This window comes from Antedon mediterranea, chromosome 4, assembly GCF_964355755.1.
Source record: "Antedon mediterranea chromosome 4, ecAntMedi1.1, whole genome shotgun sequence".
NCBI lineage: Eukaryota > Metazoa > Echinodermata > Crinoidea > Comatulida > Antedonidae > Antedon > Antedon mediterranea.
The window spans coordinates 5,645,024-5,666,544 of NC_092673.1; the positions used below are offsets into that span (position 1 = coordinate 5,645,024).

The window sequence follows — 21,521 nt, forward strand, 5'->3', positions numbered from 1 at the left end:
TTACTATTAGTTTGTGATGTTAATGAATCGATGAGTTTTGTGGCTGATATAATAATCTTATATTACCAAAACAATTTCTATTTTTTATTTTGCAGATTTCCTGTTTTTTCCTAGCTTTTTTTCCTAAACAAGTTTCAAAATGTCGGTTAATTGGGGTGGTTTGGTGGCCGTCATAATCTTCTACATTATCATCCTGGCCATTGGTCTGTTTGCCGCCAGAAAAACCAGAGGCAAGACCGACTCGGAGGATCTGATGTTAGCGGGCCGTAATATCGGTTTGGTTGTTGGCATTTTTACAATGACCGGTGAGCATTGAAACATTGATATTTTTAGTACTTCATTCATGTAACTTAGATAGTGTAGAAAAGCTTTCGGCTTCATGGGGCTTAAGAGATAAAACTGCAGTAGAAGCATAAACTAGTTTGCTTCGTTGACGTTACTTACTTGATGTTTATGTTGATTACCAGGGTTTGACCCCGGAATGACCTGACAGCGGTTCATATACGATAAACCACTAAAAAAAGACTTTTTAACACACCTGAGAAAATTCATGTCATTTGATTTATGAATATTCAATAATTACTCCATTGAAACCATACGTCATAAATCGTGCAATTTTAGTATAGGACCATTGAATTTTGTAATATGGCCATTGAATTAAATGCGCATTCATTCTTGTTACAATGAGCAACAACTATTAAATAATCTACTCAACGTTAAAAATTAGATCGCCTATTTATTTCATTGTACTCATAAACATTTATTATTTGTATATGTAGTTGGTTCATGATTAATGCACAAAACATTAAAAAGAAACAGAATTTTAGTCATCGTTAAACCAATCACAGCTTTCCATTATTTGTGCGGCTATGCTTATTTCAAAATCTGTCATAGTCATGAAAGTAACGACGATTCTATTTTATGATGCATGGAATTGTACACAAGCAGTGTCTCAAATTAGCACTCTAAAAAATGCTATATATTTCTCCGTAGGGACATAAATTATAATATTAACATTAAATGTACTAAAGACATTGTAACTTTACAGTGCAAGAATAAAACATGGTATTTAGCGTTTTATTAAAGTTATGATATTTAGTTTACAATGGTTGTATTAGTGATGCAGAACATTTAGTGACAGTTTACTTAGTAAGATGTGTGATGCAATGTGTGATAAACAAACATGTAATGTATCTTTGATTGTAAGCGCATGTAATTTCTTCGGATTGTTGGAGATAATAAAGTTTTCTTATGTTCGTCTGATGACAAAATACTACTAAAATAGAACTTATTCTTTTAGACACTTCTATTTAAGAGACACCAAATAAGAGGACACTTCCATGAAATATATCAACTAGGGGAAAATATGTTTTAACTCTACAGCACCTACAATTGGTTGGGTCCTAAAAGTTTTTACTGTAATGAGGGCGTGTGGCGCAGTGTGTTGAACATTGGACTACTGATCATGAGATTGAGGTTTGAATCCAACTCTCGCTGCATTGCTTGTATTCTTTAGACAAGATACTTTTTACTTATGTTTGCCTCTCTCCACCCAGGTGTATAAATGGGTACCCGACTCAACTTTGCGCTGATTACTAGCAGCATTATGGGAGTATGTTTCCATACGTGTTTGATAAAAAAAAAATGACTGGGGTAATAATTTTCAGCGCAGTTGTCCGCAACTTATTTTGACCTCCATCCGCACATTTTTGATGTTTTTCTTGTTTATTGTAATTTTCTTTTTGCAATTTGTAATTTTTATCTTTTATTTTAGAATGTGTGGAGAAACTAATAAAACAAACAAACAAAATGTTATGTTATGGATAATTATGTCAACCAACAGCATTTAGTCCCATCTGGAGGATGTGGAATAATATAAAAGGCACAGCTTATAATAACAATTACCTTCTCCATTACATGCATGCATTATGACACGAATCAATAACCCTCACTTAAGATTGATCAGTAATCAATACCAGCGTGATGGGTCTTGGCGGACTAACATTTGTATAAGAGATTGAATGTCTTGGGGGTAAAACATATCTCAATGTTTTGCTTTATAATTTTCCTAACAGCTGATTTTTAAATCCAATTTTGTGTTTCAGTAGGCCTATGCCTTCAACATCTATTTTCTTATAATAAGTAACTGATGGATATTAAAAATGAATTAATGCTTTTTAAATCTGTATAACTATGGTTTAGTTGATAGTTCAAAATACATTTTATAGCATTTAGTAATTAATTTATTCGATCAGTGTTTATTAATTGATTTTCAAACAAATTTATTAACATGACGATTTAAATAAACTATATTTGTATGGTATTAAAGCTAAAAGTAAATATGAATTATAGTACTCAAATATTTAATTTAATTATCAAAGTTAGATTATAATGTTTAAAATAATTATCTTTTTGGATTTTGATCTGGCACAGTTTGTCAAAACAGAGGAAGTTGTTGCCTTGAAGGGAGACATGGGCAATTGCATCATTAAATATGATGACAAACCCATTAATGAACTTGTTCTGTTTTATATATCTAAATCTAGCAGGCAACATTTTCAATGCTTTCTCATTTAATGAATGATGTGTAAAAGTTTTTATAATGTTGGCAACACTATAGATAATAATAAACATATTTTTCAAATATTTAAAAACTTGCAACCAAACTCATGGTGTGTTTAAAATGTAGTAAATAATTCCACATACAATTTTGGTCATTTTGGTACACCCATAGAGATATTATAGTGAACTATAATATCTCTATGGTACACCATATATGGATGCATGCAATAGCAACAATTTGTAAACAACAGGCAAACTCTCTCTCTTATTACTTAAATTTAGAATGTTAAAATAAGAATTGTTATCTTGGAAGTTCTGATTTACATTTTACTATACACAAAATGAGTATCAATGGGCACCTTGGTACACATATCAGCATTGATAGGTACCATGGGAAGTTGTGTTTATGTTGTTGAACTGATTCATAGAAATAATTTTTGTGAATAATGGTATACTTCTACGAAAACCCAACTGCAGTGTGAATTCTGAAGGCAATCTTAAATTCTTCACGAAAAGACGTCAAAGAGATTGAAGCTTTCTCATTTGTGATCATATGGGAGCGATATTGTGCATGTAATGAGTGTTATAATGTGATGCTGGAATGGTTACAAAGGACAGAGAGATGTAATATTATAATTTGTAGTAACATTAACAATTTCTTTTAAAGATGTATTGTCCCTAAAAACATGAAAAATGATGAATATTTAAATCATACTATTTTGTAGTTTTAATAAAGTTAATCACTCCTGTAAAAAAAAAACCCCAACAAATAATTAATTTACTTATAAAAAGACAAAAACAAACGGTTAATTTTAACCAAAAACCATTTTCTGACAGACAATTAAGTTTTTTTTTCTATTTTTTAGTGGGCCTCCATCACAAGCCCCTTGGGGTTTCTTGGAGGTCCCTTTCATCTTTTTTAAACTTGTTTTACTCCTTCAATTTCTGTGCTTTGTTTTTGATATGAATAAAGAGATTTAAATTTGTTTTTATTTGAACTATACGTTTCCTAAAAAATATGACTTTCCTACAAAATATGACGTTTCCTAGAAAATATATGTTTACAAATAAACATTAAAGACCCCTTCCCTGCAATTTTGGACGTTTTTTGGAAAATAATACATATTTATCACTTTAAAAACATTAAACCATGTCATTCCTTGTCTTAAATGTACGTTTTATGGTAAATTATGATAAAAAGTGAGAAACAATGCACTACCTAAGTAGCTCGCGGCGATCGACCTCTCGTGGACGGTCTTAGGCCTAGCCATCTAGGCTTAGTTTTGTAGGCCTAGCTGGTAAACATCGGTAACGTACGAACATCATACGCTAGCTATATACCTAGCCTGACGTTGTATAGTTGCTGCATTAATTGTCTTTCTATTTTTGCCAGACTCGGTTGATACAAATTGGGGAAAACCCGGTATTTTCCCTGAAAAGTTAGGAGTCTTCCATTTGTTTTGGCCTCACACGATCGATCGAAATGTGGGCGAATTACAGGTGAAAAACAAAAATATCAATCCGCGCGCAATGCATTTTGGGATTTATAGCGGGCTGCTATAATTATTAGAATCTACTTATTTTTTACATTTGTCACCGTTTAAAGATGAAAAAAGTTATCGCAATAGGACCATATAGTATTATTTTTACATTAAATATAGTTTGTGATCTTAAATTAGATCTAAAAAACGTAGGGAAGGGGGCTTTAAGTACTTAAGACACAAACAATAAAAAGACAATGTCATTGTTATTCTTATAATAACAAATTAGGCTCTCGCGATAATTTCCTTTTACGAGACATTACGCAGATTTTTATTGCTATGATATTTTCTTAGACGAGGTTGTAAATAAATTAAGTTGTGTTATGATAGAGTATTAAGTTTTATGTAGTTATGACAAGTACTGTATATGACATATTAAATACAAAATCATAACATCCAAACATTTTTTTTACAAGCAATTATCATGTCTAAAACTGGTTATTTTCCAATTAATAGTTAATTATTTTGTAATGATAATTTATAATGTTAATAATTCTACTTCTTTTGTTTTCTTTCGCCAAACTTGAATTGTAATTTCTTCTCATTTTCATTAACCCAAACAGGGCTCAATTTATTCAATTTAGACCATAGACCATTCTCTGTTTAATTTCAGACATATCGAAATACATAGGGGGACACCAGTGCCCCCCCCCCCTCTATCCGTCTTGGGACATCCCTTTTATTAACATGATATAACTAATTATTTATTTGCTAATTATTTTATTTGTTTTCTATTAAATGTTCCTAAAATGTCATTCTTAAATGAAAGTTACATTTTTGGGATGAAGATAAATTTCTATACAGATGAAGCTATAGAAGGACCGTTGATAAATAATTAGTGAAATAATTCTAATTCTAATCAAGTTTTTTTTTATAATGTTTAATGTCAATTTGTTTAATGTATTTTTGTTTGTTTTTGCAGCAACATGGGTTGGTGGTGGATACATCAACGGTACAGCTCAATCCGTGTTTGACTCGGGGCTATTATGGGCGCAGGCACCATGGGGATATGCCATCAGTCTTGTACTTGGTAAGTATGTGGTTAAACATGGGCTTGGCATGGATTTGTTTATGCCTCTCAACAAACAGGGCTAAACCTCTTTAGACCATAGCTTCTGTGGTTAATTTTGGACATATCGAAATACATTGGGAGAACCCCCCTTCTCTCCCATAGAGACACTTTGAAACAACGAAGGTAAAATATATGTTATGATACAACTTAAGTGGCTGAGCGGTTAACTACTGAGTGACCGAGCAAGTAAGGACAGTGGAACCATAATCATTAAGGGTTTGAGGCTCACTCCCTACAAGGTCCTGGTGGTAGAACGAGTCTTCTCGGATCGGATAACGACTATAGACCATAGGTCCAGTGTACACATCTGGTTCATGTGCACTTTAAAGAACCTAGTAAATCTCTCAGGACAAGTAGGTGGTTACCCCGGTGTACTAGTTCACATAGCCACTGTCACAAACTCATCATAGTAATATACTATACACTGGACCCTCTGGGAGAACAGTCTTTGACCGAAAGGCTATGCCCAGTATAAAAAATAAATAATAATAATTAGGGAGACACTTTGTTGGGCCTCAGAGGTGTCCCTTATTTCTACTGTATATGAATTTAGAAAAATAATTTATTGTTTCTGACTGAGTAAGATTGTTTAAATAGTGTGATAGAGTTTCGTTGACGCTCAGCAGAAAAAAACAAGGTCACCTAATTGATTACAATCTACTGAGAAAGAAAAATCAATTAATTAGTACAAACTCTTATCAAGCAAGATTCTATATAAAGATTGAGTTGTAAATGATATGACAGGCTTTCAGGTCTGACTAGTCAATTCAGTTTAAAGCTGCATTCACACTGGGTTTTTATAATGGGGATTTTACTATTTAGTTTAAATTTGAGTTCACACTGGGTTTGTTATATGGTGGTTTGACTATTATTCTGTTTAAAGCTGCATTCACACTGGGTTTGTTTTATGGTGGTTTGACTATTCAGTTTAAAGTTGAGTTCACACTGGGGTTGTTATAGGATGGTTTTACTATTATTTAGTTTAAAGCTGCATTCACACTGGGTTTGTTATATGGTGGTTTGACTATTCAGTTTAAAGTTGCATTCACACTGGGTTTTTTTAATGGTCGTTTGACTATTCAGTTTAAAGTGAGTTCACACTGGGTTTGTCATAGGATGGTTTTACTATTATTTAGTTTAAAGCTGCATTCACACTGGGTTTGTTATATGGTGGTTTGACTATTCAGTTTAAAGTTGCATTCACACTGGGTTTTTTTAATGGCCATTTGACTATTCAGTTTAAAGTGAGTTCACACATGAGTCTCCCAGTGAAAATTGCAATTTCTTTGATCCTGCCAAACCATGACATAGGGCATTGCCTTCCCAGTTTCAACACACTAGTTCCTATACTTTTCATTAATGTACTAAGTTATTTTATTCAAACAAGACCAATGAACTAATGTCATCCATTGAATTATTATTTTAAATATCTCTGACATTTGTACTATCATATTCAAAATAATTTTATGCAATGTTTAAAATAATAACTATTTCCCATAGCTAATACGATCCGAGTGGAGTAATTGATCATAGAAATCCATATACGAACTTGGAAACAAATTACCCGTGCGGTTGTAACAAGAGGACCTCTATTGATCCGAATGCTAGTTGATATGTAAACCTAGCCAAGTTGCTATAAAGTGTTCTTAACAAATTAGCCTACTTCACAAGGTCACGTGATCCATCAATAGATAAACTGTACATACACAGGTTAACAAGACCTTGTGGAATTTTACCCTTTAATTTGATAAATACAATTAATTAATTGACGTCTCATAAAGACTAAATGACGTCCGTGTTTACATTTCTAATTACGCAATTCCTCTGATTGATTTAAACTAATTTAGATCTTAATTCGTGGTTTACGGCACGAACACTATTATGTAAATTATGCAAATTGCTCTAATGTGATTGTTTCATGCTAATAATCTATTTGGAAAATAACAAATGTACGTGGACAAACCATTTGAAAATTTATAAATTATACAAACTATGCCATTGAATCATAATTATACTAATAATCTATATGTTTTATAGAATTTGAAAAAAAACCCAAACAAATGTACTGAAACTATCAAGAAGACCACATGAAAATTAAGAAATGTACTCTTTGTAAAATGTTTTTAAAATCATCTGCAGTATGATTTTCATACATACCATTTGGTTAAGATAAGAAAATAAGATTAAGAAAGTGCTCAGTATATTTTCTCAAAATTGTGCGACAAAGAAAATCCTAAACATAGGAGAAACTATAGATTGATAATTATTGGAATACGGTATGCATAATTATACATATATGGTTTTTAAAATTTAAACAGATTGCAAGGAAATCTCATCTTTAGTCTTAAAGCTCTGCCTATACTATCAAATGTGACAAAAAATGTGATATGCCCAAATATGGACATAGTGATGTCATATCACTACCATATTTGGGCATATCACTGCCATTTATAGGGTACATCACACTTTTTTTTAAAAACTAGTTTGATAGTGTAGACAGGGACTCGGGCATACCTACATACAGATTTATGTTATGTTTCAACCTCGCATATAAGTAGGCTATAGTTAGAGGCTTATAATAATAAATAGTAATAATACAATTAATGTCCAAGTAGCCATACGTCATTTCTAGATGTCCATTATCTCGTTGGCAACTGTGATTTTTTTTTTAGACTTGCAAATAATACTTGAGAAATACATTATGAATATTTATGACGTCAAAACAGTTGTCTAATTTTGTGAGATGTGTATTCTTAATATCTTATTTATAAAGTAGACAACTAGCTAGAGTAATAAATAGTAACTTAATACATTGTTCAATTACCAATTTTTTGCTTTTGAAACTAAATGTTTTATTATATAAATTATTTATGCATTAGTATAGATAATTAAAATAACTTAAGCTCTATGGCAGTGATATTACCAAATATGGTTGTGATATGGCATCATCATATCCATATATGGGAACATCACATTTCTTTGTCACATAAAGTTTAATAGTATAGACAGAGATTTAGAGACCATCACAGTTATTCTACTGCAGTAAATACATTTTGTTTAGGTTCGTTAACCTGTTTAATTATTGAGCAAGTTTTTTTGAGAAATCACATAGTTTTGTAGTGAATCCCATAAAATAAAATCATACGTTGTCATATAGGTCCCTTAATAATAAATAAATATTGCTTACATAATAAATAGTAGATTAAAGTTTGGCTGAATTAATTCAAAATAATTCAATACAGTTACAGTAACACACTATAATCAATAACAATAACAAATAGTAAACTTTTTTAAAGCAGAAATAATTTCAGAAAAGTAATCTTATTTAAAATATATTTGCAAGTAGGCTATGACTGCAGGCTTGTAATAAATAGTGATTTAATAAGGTTATATTGGCTGTACTTAATTATTACTACTATCTAGGATACTTAGTATCTGATGTGATGGTTATAAATATTTTGATGAAAACTTTTCATAGTATTGATGAAATCAATTTGGAATATATATTGTAAGACATTGATAATTATGATAACTATTATGATGATTATTTCATATTGTAAGTTGTTATTATTATAAATTAAGGACCAAAATTGAATCATTCTTTTTGGCTGTAGAACATCGTCAGTGGAATCTCCACAATAAAATTATCCTTTTGACCTTTACAAACGAGAAATGTATATTTTAATTCTGTTTATTCTGGAAAATGACCCGTGGTAACGTTTGTGTACTAGTTCGCATGTAATGTACGAGTGCATACTAAGTAACTACCGCGTTCTAGTGCATACTAAGTAACGACCTCGTAAATCGAGTTGTGTGCTACGCCACCTGTTTACGCAGTGGATGATATTAGTCGTCGTTCCCTCGAGGTAAATTGCACGTGGTTGTAAATTACGAACGAGTAAATAAAATGAGGATTTGTAATAAAGAAAGAAAATATTTGGAAGGTGTAAATGAAGATTAAATTTATTTTGAATGCTATGGGAAGTCTGCCAATGCATCGTAAATCATATAGATTGTTGTTAAGAAACTAGTTTCTGCAATTTTATTCATTATGAATATTTACCTATTAATCATTTATTCACAATAAATGCTAATAATTTCTTTTATGTTTTTTCGGTTTTATAAAAATTATCCCGGATGTCGTATCAATGTCAGTAGGATTTAAACTCTGACCCCGTGCCACTCCAACCACTTAGATTGATCACCATCTATAGAATGTACCTGTCAATATATTTTGTGTACATTTATTTTGTAATGGTGAAATTTGTAATAAATCATTTGAAATGAATAAAGTTGTTTTCAGTTGACACGTTTTATTTATCAGCAAATAAATAATATTAATCGGACTACATAATTTGTTTGCTGTCAAAATTCTGTAATCTGTTGCTAGTGTAAATCATGATATTTGGTATCTTAATATTAACTTAACTGTGTTAATTTTTTAAAATATAAATGATACAAAAGAATAAAGAAATAGTAAATGTGTCTATATTTGCATCAGTAGAACCCCTATTAATGGGCAGGGCCCACGAAAGTGTCCTCTTGATATAGTCTATATAGTATACATCATGATATTTGGTGTCTTAATATTAACTCAACTATCTTTATTTTTTTAAATATAAATGATACAAAAGAATAAAGAAATAATATAAAGTGCCTATATCAGGCCTTTTCTAAACTGCCCTTGAGGAGTGTGATTTACAACACACTTCAATTTGGTAAACTTCTACACACCAAAATACAAACAGCACACCTACAACATCCCTAATTTATTGAGGAGTGCAATTTGTAACACACCTATAATTATCAAAAGACAAGGTCTGATATATTGTACAACCCTATTAAGGGGATACTGTACCTTCGGGACCCAGGAAATATCCTTATAGAGGTTTGCTGTAGTATTAAAACATATTTCCCTTCATTTGTTTCACAGAAAAGTGTTCCTAAATAGAGGTAGTATCCTAAAGTACCTTACTGAATGTCAATTTCAAAGGATTAATATTAATTTTGTTCTTTTTTGATAGGTGGACTATTATTTGCCAAGAAGATGCGAGAACAGGGATATGTGACCATGCTGGATCCTTTCCAACAAAAGTATGGAGAAAGGATGGGAGGTCTTCTGTTCTTGCCAGCACTGTCTGGAGAGGTGTTTTGGTCGGCGGCCATCTTGTCTTCGCTAGGTAATTATGCAAATATGTTGCATTAAAGTATTACTGCTACTTCTATCGTAACACAGCACCCTTTTCACTACTTTGAACTAATTTTCAGTCTTTTTTATGTTTCATTTTGGTACAAATTGTTTAGGTAATCAATCAAATAAACATTTCTCTTTTCTCAGTGGTAATAATATATATAATAGTTAATGTGAGCAAATTTAGAGGGCGAAAGGTTGAAAGATGCGCCCTTTGATCATCTTCTGATAAATGATCTTGCTATTTCCTTGACGAAAAATAATATAAAACACAATATTCACTCATTGTAACCTGAACTTAATTATAATTAGTCATAATCATGAAAAAAAAAATCGAATCATAAATGACTTTCTTCTTTGCAGAAATATAATCAGTGAATTTATTATTTTTTTGAAACTTTATTATATGCTCAATAATAATTACAATTAATAATGAAATAGGCTAATATAAAAAATGTCAATTATGTAAAACCAATTCAGTGATCAGAAATAATTTGTATTATGACTTCTTCATACTGTTTGTTTATTATTGTTTTTTTATATATTTAGGCAAATTGCCAAGGATAACAATAATCAAATTCATTCACTATCCAGTTCACAACACAAACATACACAAGATGCTCTACATAAACTAAATTACAAGGCTTTAGGAGTGGAGTTGTAATTTGTCATTAGAAAAAATCCTGAAATATTACAGGACTTGAACCCAGGACCCTTGGATTGGTAGCCAAGCATCATAACCACCAAGCCACAACTCTACTCCAAAACCACAACTCCACTCCAACAGATGAAAATATTATATAATTTTTTCTTTTGAACTTAAATTCACTTATTATTTTCAGGAGCAACTGTGAGTGTCATATTGGAAATCAACCTGGAGTTGGCCGTCATCATCTCTGCGTGTATTGCGGTATTTTACACGCTATTTGGCGGCCTCTATTCAGTGGCTTACACCGACGTTGTACAGCTTATTTGTATATTTATAGGACTGGTAAGGTTTTTTTTTATTTTTGACATATCTTAATTTTGGATTTATTTGATCTCTACTGGATTAATTGTAAAGGAGTTGCAAAACTCATTCTTTTTTCTCTGTCTACACTATCAAACTAGTTTGACAAAAAAAATGTGTGATGTACCCAAATATGATAGTGATATGTCATCATGTCCATATATGGGCGCATCACATTTTTGTCACAAAGTTTGATTATGTCTACACTATCAAAGTTTATGTGACAAAAAAATGTGATGTGCCCATATATGGACATGATGATGTCATATCACTATCATATTTGGGCATGTCATTACCATATTTGAGCACATCACATTTTTTTTGTCAAAAATAGTTTGATAGTGTAGACAGAGCATTAGAAATCAAACTTGTTTTACCATTGTTTAATGATATCTAATAATTGTTAATTTTTCTGTTGTTAAAACCATTAACATGTTTTTTTGTGTTTCGCGTTTACTTGAATTTACTTCTAATTGATTTATATTCTGTATTGTTTACCAAGCGTGTAAATAGTTTACATTTCTTAGTGGCGTATATTGATTCTCTTTCCTGTAAACACATTTAGAGAACTGAAAATATTAGAAGAGTTCACTAAGGAATGAAATAAGATTATGAAAGATATTATAATTATTTGAAGCTCTGTCTACACTATCAAACTAGTTTGACAAAAAAAAGTGGGATGTGCCCAAATATGGTAGTGATATGACATCATCATGTCCATGTATGGGCACATCACATTTTTTTGTCACAAAGTTTGATACCGAGACAGAGCTTAAAACATTGAATCTAATGAGGTAAATGTCAATCCATGGCAAAGTCTCCAGTATATTGTTTGTCCCAAGTTTTATAGACTTCAGGAAAGCAGAGTAGAAAATAAAAAACATGATATTAAAATTTGAAATTGCCTAAAGATAATTTTGTATTATGCTAAAGTAAATCAGTATTGACATGCATTTTTTTGGTATACAATATTCTGGTGTTCATTATCAAATTTTATTAAGGATGATAATTTATAATTAGTGAACACAAATCAAGTTTCACTTATTAAGGCTAAATCTGAAGAAATTAATCTTTTTTTTAAATGTTTGTATTAAATGAATTAGACATTTATTTTCTTCTTCTTCTTTCTATTTACAGTGGATATGTCTTCCATTTTCTTTAACAAGTGAGTATGTAGAACCAATTGTGGACACAAGCACTGGTTGGCTTGGAGAATGGGACAGCAAATTTACCGGTGTTTGGATTGATTACGCTTTACTATTGGTAATTATTTTTTATTGTTCCAAAAGCTGTGTGCATCTTTTACGAGAAAAACTGGGGATGTGCTGTAACATTTAGGCAATAAGAATATTACAGACTTGTTTCTAGCATTTCAAACAAGGTGTCCCCTTTATAGGTAGGAGCAGTAGAACCTTGTGACCAAAAAAGTCTTCTCAAAAGGGTCTTTCATGCCTGTTTCGGCATGGTTTCGGGCCGGCAGCAAACCAAAGCGAACCTCAATGTCTTTTTTTCACGCAGCTACTCGCATACCGATTAGCGCATAGCCATGTGGAGCGTCTTGAGAGAGATGTGAAAGACACTTAAATAGGGCTCCTCTCAAGGGGTCTGTAGTGTTTGTAGTGCTTGTTTGTTTCACATGAAAGTGTCCCCTTTTAAAGTGGTTTCTCCGCAAGAGGGATTCTACTTTATATTGTTTATAAGTAATGCATTATGAGTCAATTCAATTTGTTCCGAATTTTACAATACCAACAATAACACATACATCACACATACTAGACTCCTACAGCAAAACTCAATCGCTTTGGATTAGACGTCGCTGCAGTCTATAGGGTAAATGATTTATATGTATTGCTTTTGCAGATGTTTGGTGGTATTCCATGGCAAGTATACTTTCAACGTGTCCTGTCATCAAAAACTGCTGCAAGAGCTCAGATTTTATCGTTTGTAGCTGCGTTTGGTTGCATCGTCATGGCAATCCCATCCGTCCTGGTAGGAGCAGTTGCCAGAGGAACAGGTTTGTATTACGTTATTCAATAATAAATGCTGGGTTTTTGGCGCCATTTGTCCTAATTTAGATTTATAAACAATTATTAGCCAAGCTAGTATAAAGCTCTGTCTGCAGTATACTATCCAAATGTGTGATGTGCCCAAATATGGCAGTGATCTTAAGTATGGTAGTGATGACATCATCATGTCCATATATGGGCCCATCACATAAAGTTTGACAAGGCTAGTCCTGTCTACACTATCAAACTAGTTTAACAAAAAAAAGTATGATGTACCCAAATGTAGTGTAGACAGAGCTTAAGCTTTCACAATGTAGAGTGAAATGTTAGTGCATGTGATTAATTACTATATTAAGTTAAGAATGCTGTCAGTCTTACTATATTTTCTTTGCTTTTTTAAAGGCTAACACGTCTACTTCTGCTATTGTAATATATGCCTAAATGTCTTATTAATTTTTTGTCTCAAATCTCACTAGATTGGAATATGACAGATTATGGCAAAGATGTAACGAACAGTAACATTGTCCTTCCACTTGTTTTGCAATATCTTACACCACCATTCATCTCGTTCATCGGTTTGGGGGCGGTGTCCGCTGCGGTCATGTCCTCTGCTGATTCGTCCATCTTGTCTGCCAGTTCAATGTTTGCTCGCAATGTCTACAAACTTATTTTTAGACAAAAGGTATGTATTATGGAGAGTAGAATTCTTCCTTTAAGACACCAATTAACCAACACCTATTAAGGGGACACCCCTAGTATAGGGAAATTAAGTTTGGGTTACGAATGGTGTTGCCTTAATAGGGGTTCTGTATTGCTTAAATATATTTCTGCTGGGTGCAATTAGATTTGTGAAATCAAAATGAATAATGAATCACTTGCTGTGATGGTATAAGAATTTCATGAAGTATGGCTGCTATGCATGTAATAATATTGCTATTTAAATAATGACTATGTATTGCATAGCAACAAAAGATGAACATTATTCGTCCATTGGAGTAAATTCTAGTAATTTTCAACTGATATTTTACCTACATACTCAGAAGTGACTGTTATACTAAACACTAAGGTTGAAAATTAGAAAGGCAGGTGTGATTATAAAATTATTGAGAAACAAATAATTAACAGTTTTTTTTTTTTTTTTGCAGGCTAGTGAACGCGAGATATTGTGGGTGATGCGTATAGCTATTTTTGGAATGGGAATTTTATCCACTATTTTGTCCCTCACTATAAACTCAATCTACGGACTATGGTACCTTTGTTCTGATTTTGTTTATGTGGTCCTATTTCCACAACTTTTCTGTGTTATCTATTTCGAATTCTGTAACACTTACGGCTCTCTTGCCGGTTATATAATCGGTTTGTTTTTAAGACTCGGTGGCGGGGAACCTCTGCTTGGCCTCAAACCGTTCATTAAGTATCCATACTACGATGAGGTAGACGGACAGCTGTTTCCGTTTCGTACGTTCTGTATGATTATATCATTCATCTCGATTTTAAGTGTTTCCCATATATCCAGATGTATACTGATGGGTGTTGATAGAAAATGGGATGTGTTCCTGTGCGTCACGAACATTCCAGAGTCAACCAAGTACAGCATGGATGATCCCGTGGAGCTGGATAGCAAAGAAACAAAAGGTGAGATGGGTGAATTGATACCGGTAGGGGTCAAAGATTACGGGTCGCGTTACCACGAACATCTGGAGGTCGGCAAACTCGGCCTTCCAGATTCAAGTTCCAAAGAACCACTGAAAAGTGACTTTCCTGTCACGCCAGATCATTCAACCGTTGATTCCTATTTTAATGAGTGAAGTCATTTTATCTTCAAATGTAATGTTTATTTAAATCTATATAATAAAATATGAAATATATATTTAAGATTGTGTTAGCTTAATAGGCTTGTAAAAATTAACATGTTGTAGTAGGACTTTTAGGATTCTATTTATGTCCTAGTATAATTCAAATATCTGGCCAGCAAATCTGATGAATATTAGGGGATGGGATTATACTTGAATCTATCAATGTAGAAACGTGAAACCTTGTCTGCCAGAGCCTGTAACAGTCTTGGGTTGACAGTAGGTCGCCTTGTGCTGAGATTGTAGAATTGTGAAACATTGTCTCATAGAAGGTTGATAGTGAGATTATGCCTTGTGTTGTAGCATTGTGAGAGCTTGTCTGACAGAAACAAGTTGACTAATGAGATTTTACACATTCCTGGTTTCTGAACCCAAATAAGACATGCAGAAGGTGCTCTCAGTTCTTAAATGGTTCTTTTTTCATAAAACTCACTGCTGTTTGTTAATAGCAAAATGTATACATTTAATTTTGATTCATTTAAGTCATGTACATATTAATTATGTATGATGGCAAAATAGAGAAGAAAAAATGGCCATTATGTGGCCAAGATATACAGTATAAAAGTGAAATTACCAGATATGTAATTTCATATTCCTTGATATATCATTTATTTAAGTACCCATTATATATAATATATAAATACAATATATTTATTTTTCCTTGTAATTTATTATATGGAAAGTTCTACTTAAAGCTAAATGTTCTACTTAAGATTAATGTTGTACTTAAATATTTGATTTGTGCGATAGCTATTTAGAAATGTGTCCATTAATGTCTGTCATCAATTTGTTCAAAATCTGTTTTAATAGCCTGTAATTTATTAGGCCACAAATATTATGTGCAATTGTAATGATTAATTTCTTAACTATATAATTTTTACATGAAAATGATGACATCAAATCATGAACTTATTAATGTTTGACATCAATTCATCGTCTGACATGATTTTCAGTAGGCCTAATGCAACCATTTTGACCAAATATATGACATCAATAAGTACTTAATTTCGTATAATGCAATACACATGAATATTGCATACATTTACTTGTATATGATGCAATCAAATGTAGCGAAATATATATTTCAATTCAATTCAATGACATCATACACATTTGACCGCATGAATATGTGACATACATATTTGACCCATGACTTTGTGACATCATACATATTTTACCCCATGGATGTATGACATCATACACATTTGACCCCATAAATGCATGACATACACATTTCTGTGACATCAAACACCAAAAATGATTGAATTTTCCTCATGTATACAGTGCAATGAATTTGTAAAAACAGACATTTTATATAAAAGTAAATAATTTGAGAAGATGCAATAAATTTAGTGCAATTTTCAATATTTATTTATAGTAACAATAAGCAATAAATAATCATTTATTTATTAATCTTTTACGATGTCATACAGTAGATATAAATAATTCTAAAAAAACTAAGCAAAAATAACAGTTTTTAGGTGTATTAGTAATTACCATCATATATGTGAAGAGACTAGTGTCTCTTGTAATTTTTTTAAATAAAAACATGTTGCATTATTAGGACACCAACAATTATTATAACAATTTTTGTTTCTATATTTTCTATTCAAAGGACTAAAGGGTTATTTTGTATTTTTTAATAACATTATTTGTTCAAAATTTTCATTTGTAGAAAAATTGATGGAACAAACCGAGTATGCTAAAATAAGGTAAAATGCAAGGCATTAACAGGGAGACAACTTGATTTTTGTTTATATTTGATAACTGCTTGCTTTTTACACAGGCCTACTGCACAAGAAGAGTTTTAAATTTTGTATTTTATTTTATTAACCATCATTTGAGAGGATTACCTGTGTCGTTTTTTATTTAATTTCGGAATCCTCCTTTTATGAGAGTATTTAAAATCCTCAATTATTAAGTAGATTTTAAAGTGATTTATCCCTAAAGTAATTAGGATAGGCTATGTCAAAGGTTACACAGTAGCTATGATCTCTCCAGGACTATGACATCTTCACACATGTAGTAGCTTGGAAGAGCATGTTATAATTTTTCCATACTTTATAAAAGAACACTGCCGGTAGCACATTTGTTCAGTTAAGGTGTTTAGATATTAGTATATAAGCATATTACCGTCTATTAAAACCCCTCTTGTGTTTAACCTCAAATACCAGGGCCGTAATCATTTATATTATTATTTATATTAAAAACATCTTTGCCTCGTCTGTTTTTCACCCCTTGATACTGCCCTATACATCTGTCACTACACCATGTCTATTCAATCATATAATTAGTCAAATTTGTTTGACTCGTATATGTATGGTTTGAGACTTATAGACACTAGGGGACAATTTACTCTCCTGATTGCATTGCCAATCAAGTCAATATTCATTCTTATTGCATGCTTGTATGTGCATGTTGTCTGCATGCTTGTGTGATCATCGTACAGCACATTTTAATTTATTTAATGTTTTATTTTTTTTTGCAGATTTTGCTTTTTATGTTAAAATTCACAATATGCTATAAATTAATTAAATCTCAATACTTGCTAATTACATTTTAAAATATCAATTTACATTCATATTAAAATTTAAATCCCATTGTCATCTTATTTTTTTTGGTTGCTAAATTGAAATTGTGCAAATTATGGAACTTTGAATCATACCTTTTGAATTTACAAATTTTTAATTTTTTTAAATAAAATTCAAACGTTAATTGCTCACATATGGCTTCATCGTCGGTCTGTTTGTGCATGTGGTTTTATTTCTGAATATTGTATTACTTGTACCATTAGTGCGAAGCCTGTTACCTATTTGATTAAAAACACATTCTCTTTGAGAATGAAAATAAAGATTATACTGTACATCCACCAACTAGTCCTACCCTTTACAGACATTTGGCATTTTGTAACTAATTCTTATACATATTTTCATTTACTAGAATATGCACTGAAGTATTTGTGATTCATTTATAGCTGCATGTTTTAGTCATTTATTATTTTGCGCTTTTTTTTGTTTTTGTCATTTTAAGGTGATCAGTTGCCCGAACCTGTCATTGAAGAACCTTCACACAAATCAACAGAGGAATTAGTTAAAAGTGATACTTATATCGAGTAATATATCAAATCGCACGTCAATGTTTCGTTTTCACGTGGGTTCGCACATACCGATTGGCGCATAGCAGCGTTGAACATCGTGAAAACGGAACATTGATCTGTTCATCTTGTATTCATAGTATATAATCATTTTTTATATATTTATTATTCCTTGCATCTTTCACCCAATCATATGTTGCAAATATATTGACGATCGGCAATTAATTATATTTTAAAAAGAATATTTTAATTATTCCACTGCGTTCATACCAAATACAAATTCATTTTTGGATGGACGGACAAATTCAGACTATATATGTAGCCTACTTTTAAAACAAATTTTAATATATTTGGTTTAGAGTGGTGGTTGTAGTTTCATATAAATGCAACATATAGAAATGTAATAACAAATATAAACTTTTAAAATAGGAAAATATTTTAATAAAACTTTACAATTTTGTGGTATATTTTGTATCATTTTCTCGGATTATTTTGTAACAAATTCTTTTCCCTTCTGCAACTGGAATGTGTCCGAAATAAGAGCACATAATTGTATTCACCATTTGTATTATGTATGGTTCTATAATTATTTAGTATGTTTTATATTGTTCCATTTATCTTTTATTTCTTAAAATAATTTGCATAATTAATTTCAAATGTGATTGTACTCAAAATATGGATTGAGAGTTTTGTGGGTTTTAAGCTTGTTTCCACTCGGATGCAACACAAGTAGGTAAGCTCAATTTGACCAATCGTGACATGATGCAACATTCAAACGATCACTTGTGATTGGTCAATTCATTTGGTCCAAGTGGGAACCAAGAGTTGGGAGGGGATATTTGAAAAATAGTTACAACTTATGTATGTATTAAATCTGTAGTAGTTTGTTTAAATTTGTTTTAAAAAGTTATCAAATAATCAATCATTAATGTTTACAGGAATCAACATTGTTTTATAAAGTGAAAATAAAGGGAATATACAAAGCTTTAATTCCTGAAAACCATTGAAATTGTGAACATTCATATTTAGGATCAATGTACCAGAGATATTTGTAGCAAACCTAAATTTATTAAACTATTTTATGTATAAGTGTATAAATATTGTAAGCATAATGATGGTAAAGTTTGTAGTACGTATAGCAATGTTCAATCTGTTGTATTTTATTTGGCATAAGTTGGCTGTTAGTCATGAAAAGGTGGCCCTCTCGACCCAACCATGTGAATTCTTTTCAGTTTCCCTTGATGTCTCAAGCTCTGTATTCTTTATTTAAGAAACCATTGTCAGTTTTGTCCTAGATGTGCCCATGCATATATTTTTGTTAAAGTCACTGTATAAAATACGTTGTATTTGACACATGCTTGTAAGCAGGTGATTGTAGTTTGAAACAAAGATTCTGAGATATAAGGAGATAGTACCATTTATTTTTGGCTTTTATTACTACCTAAAAGAAAAAGGTATTTTAAACATTCAATACCAGTTTTAATTTTCCATTCTCTTACTGTATCTCCACATAACGGTTTTGTTTGATTATGGCATTATATGGCCAGTAAGGAAAATCGTGCGGCACTTGTACTATGTTATGGTTAAGGTTAGGCTTGTGGCCTATGCGACAGGTGTCACATATGATGTACAAAGTATTCTAAAGATTAAATTACTAAACAATGCATATTTCACTGGTACTTCACTTTTGAAGCAATAAAGTTCTGTGACATAACAAGATAAATTAGCACATATGTGTATAATATATTAGTGAACACAAAAGCAATTAGCTTAAGTGTAACTATAATTGTGCAAGCCGGTAGCCAGGAGGGTTTGTAGGGTTTTCCTAAAGTGTCCAACAGCTGGTAAATAGGTCTAACTTATGACACTAATGTTATGGCCAATTTAGCCAGCAGGCAAATTATTTTCATCTACTAGGTAGGCCCATGGAGAAATAAGTTAGGAACTTTTCTCCATGGTAGGCCTAAATCTACCTTTTTATGGAAAAAAGATCCCCCTTGCCCTGTAAAAATCCTGGCTACGGGCAGTTTTGCAATTGGACTAACATAATGTAGTGCATTAGCCCATTTATTAGTATAAATGATACTAATTGTTAAGTTTATCCTTGTGATATAAGGTATATAATGTGTAAGGTAGATATGTATATGTATATTGAAGATTAAAAAGATCACACCACCGATTTGGAATTTATTGTCCCTTTTCTCTTCATTTGCGTATTCTTTATTTCTCAGCACACATTTGATGAACATGTAATCACCCCAGTACAGTACAAAAGAACTACAAGCCTACACAAGCCTACTGTGGTTTTTTCAGGAAACTCTACAATATGGAATTATGCGCTAATGTTAGATATGATAAAAACTCCTGTGCTATAGCTCAGGTATTTTCTGATAAATCAAAATAAAGCAAAATAGTGTTGAGATGCACTCTCCCATGCCCAAACCAGCCTAGAAACATATTTTGGCGCATATAGTGGCCTATTGCCGAAAGCATCTAGGAAATCTGTCTATTTGTGTGATAGGTACCCCTGGGAGTAGATGTGCACCTCCCCATGCCCTTTGTGTGTGATAGTTATCCCTGGGAGTAGATGTGCACCTCCCCATGCCCTTTGTGTGTGATAGTTATCCCTGGGAGTAGATGTGCACCTCACCATGCCCATGTGTGTGATAGTTATCCCTGGGAGTAGATGTGCACCTCCTCATGCCCATGTGTGTGATAGTTACCCCTTGGAGTAGGTGTGCACCTCTCCATGCCCCACTGTGTGTGATAGTCATCCCTGGGAGTAGATGTGAACCTCCCCTATGCCCCTGTGTGTGAAGTATGTGTGTGCTAGTTACCCAAGGGAGTAGATGTGCACCTCCCCTATGACCCTGTGTGTGGAGTATGTGTGTGATAGTTACCCTTGGAAGTAGATGTGCACCTCCTCATGCCCCCCCCCCTCCCCATGTGTGTGATAGTTACCCTTGGAAGTAGATGTGCACCTCCTCATGCCCGCTGTGTGTTATAGTTATCCCTCGGAGTAGATGTGCACCTCCCCATGCCCCAGTGTATGATAGTTACCCCTGCGAGTAGATGTGCACCTCCCCTATGCCCCTGTGTGTGGAGTATGTGTGAGATAGTTACCCATGGGAGTAGATGTGTACCTCCCCATTCCCCCTGTGTGTGATAGTTACCCCTTGGAGTAGATGTGCAC

The 21,521-nt window shown here is 32.4% G+C and overlaps 1 protein-coding gene across 3 annotated transcripts in view; it reads left to right on the top strand.

Annotated features, from left to right (window-relative positions):
- The window catches only part of LOC140046464 (high-affinity choline transporter 1-like), a 39,282-nt gene extending 18,056 nt beyond the window's left edge, over positions 1–21,226 (top strand). For 2 of the 3 annotated variants that reach the window (XM_072091115.1, XM_072091114.1), the window contains exons 3-11: positions 96–305; positions 5,026–5,133; positions 10,200–10,355; positions 11,209–11,357; positions 12,513–12,638; positions 13,236–13,389; positions 13,858–14,063; positions 14,527–15,016; positions 18,265–21,226. In XM_072091115.1, coding sequence (XP_071947216.1) covers positions 140–305; positions 5,026–5,133; positions 10,200–10,355; positions 11,209–11,357; positions 12,513–12,638; positions 13,236–13,389; positions 13,858–14,063; positions 14,527–15,016; positions 18,265–18,350 — 1,641 coding nt within the window. In that variant the 5' untranslated portion in view covers positions 96–139 and the 3' untranslated portion in view covers positions 18,351–21,226. Of the gene's footprint in view, positions 1–95; positions 306–5,025; positions 5,134–10,199; positions 10,356–11,208; positions 11,358–12,512; positions 12,639–13,235; positions 13,390–13,857; positions 14,064–14,526; positions 15,017–16,909; positions 16,947–18,264 lie in introns of all 3 variants that reach the window. The other variant, XM_072091116.1, reaches the window with a different exon arrangement.
- Positions 21,227–21,521: the final 295 nt, after the last annotated feature.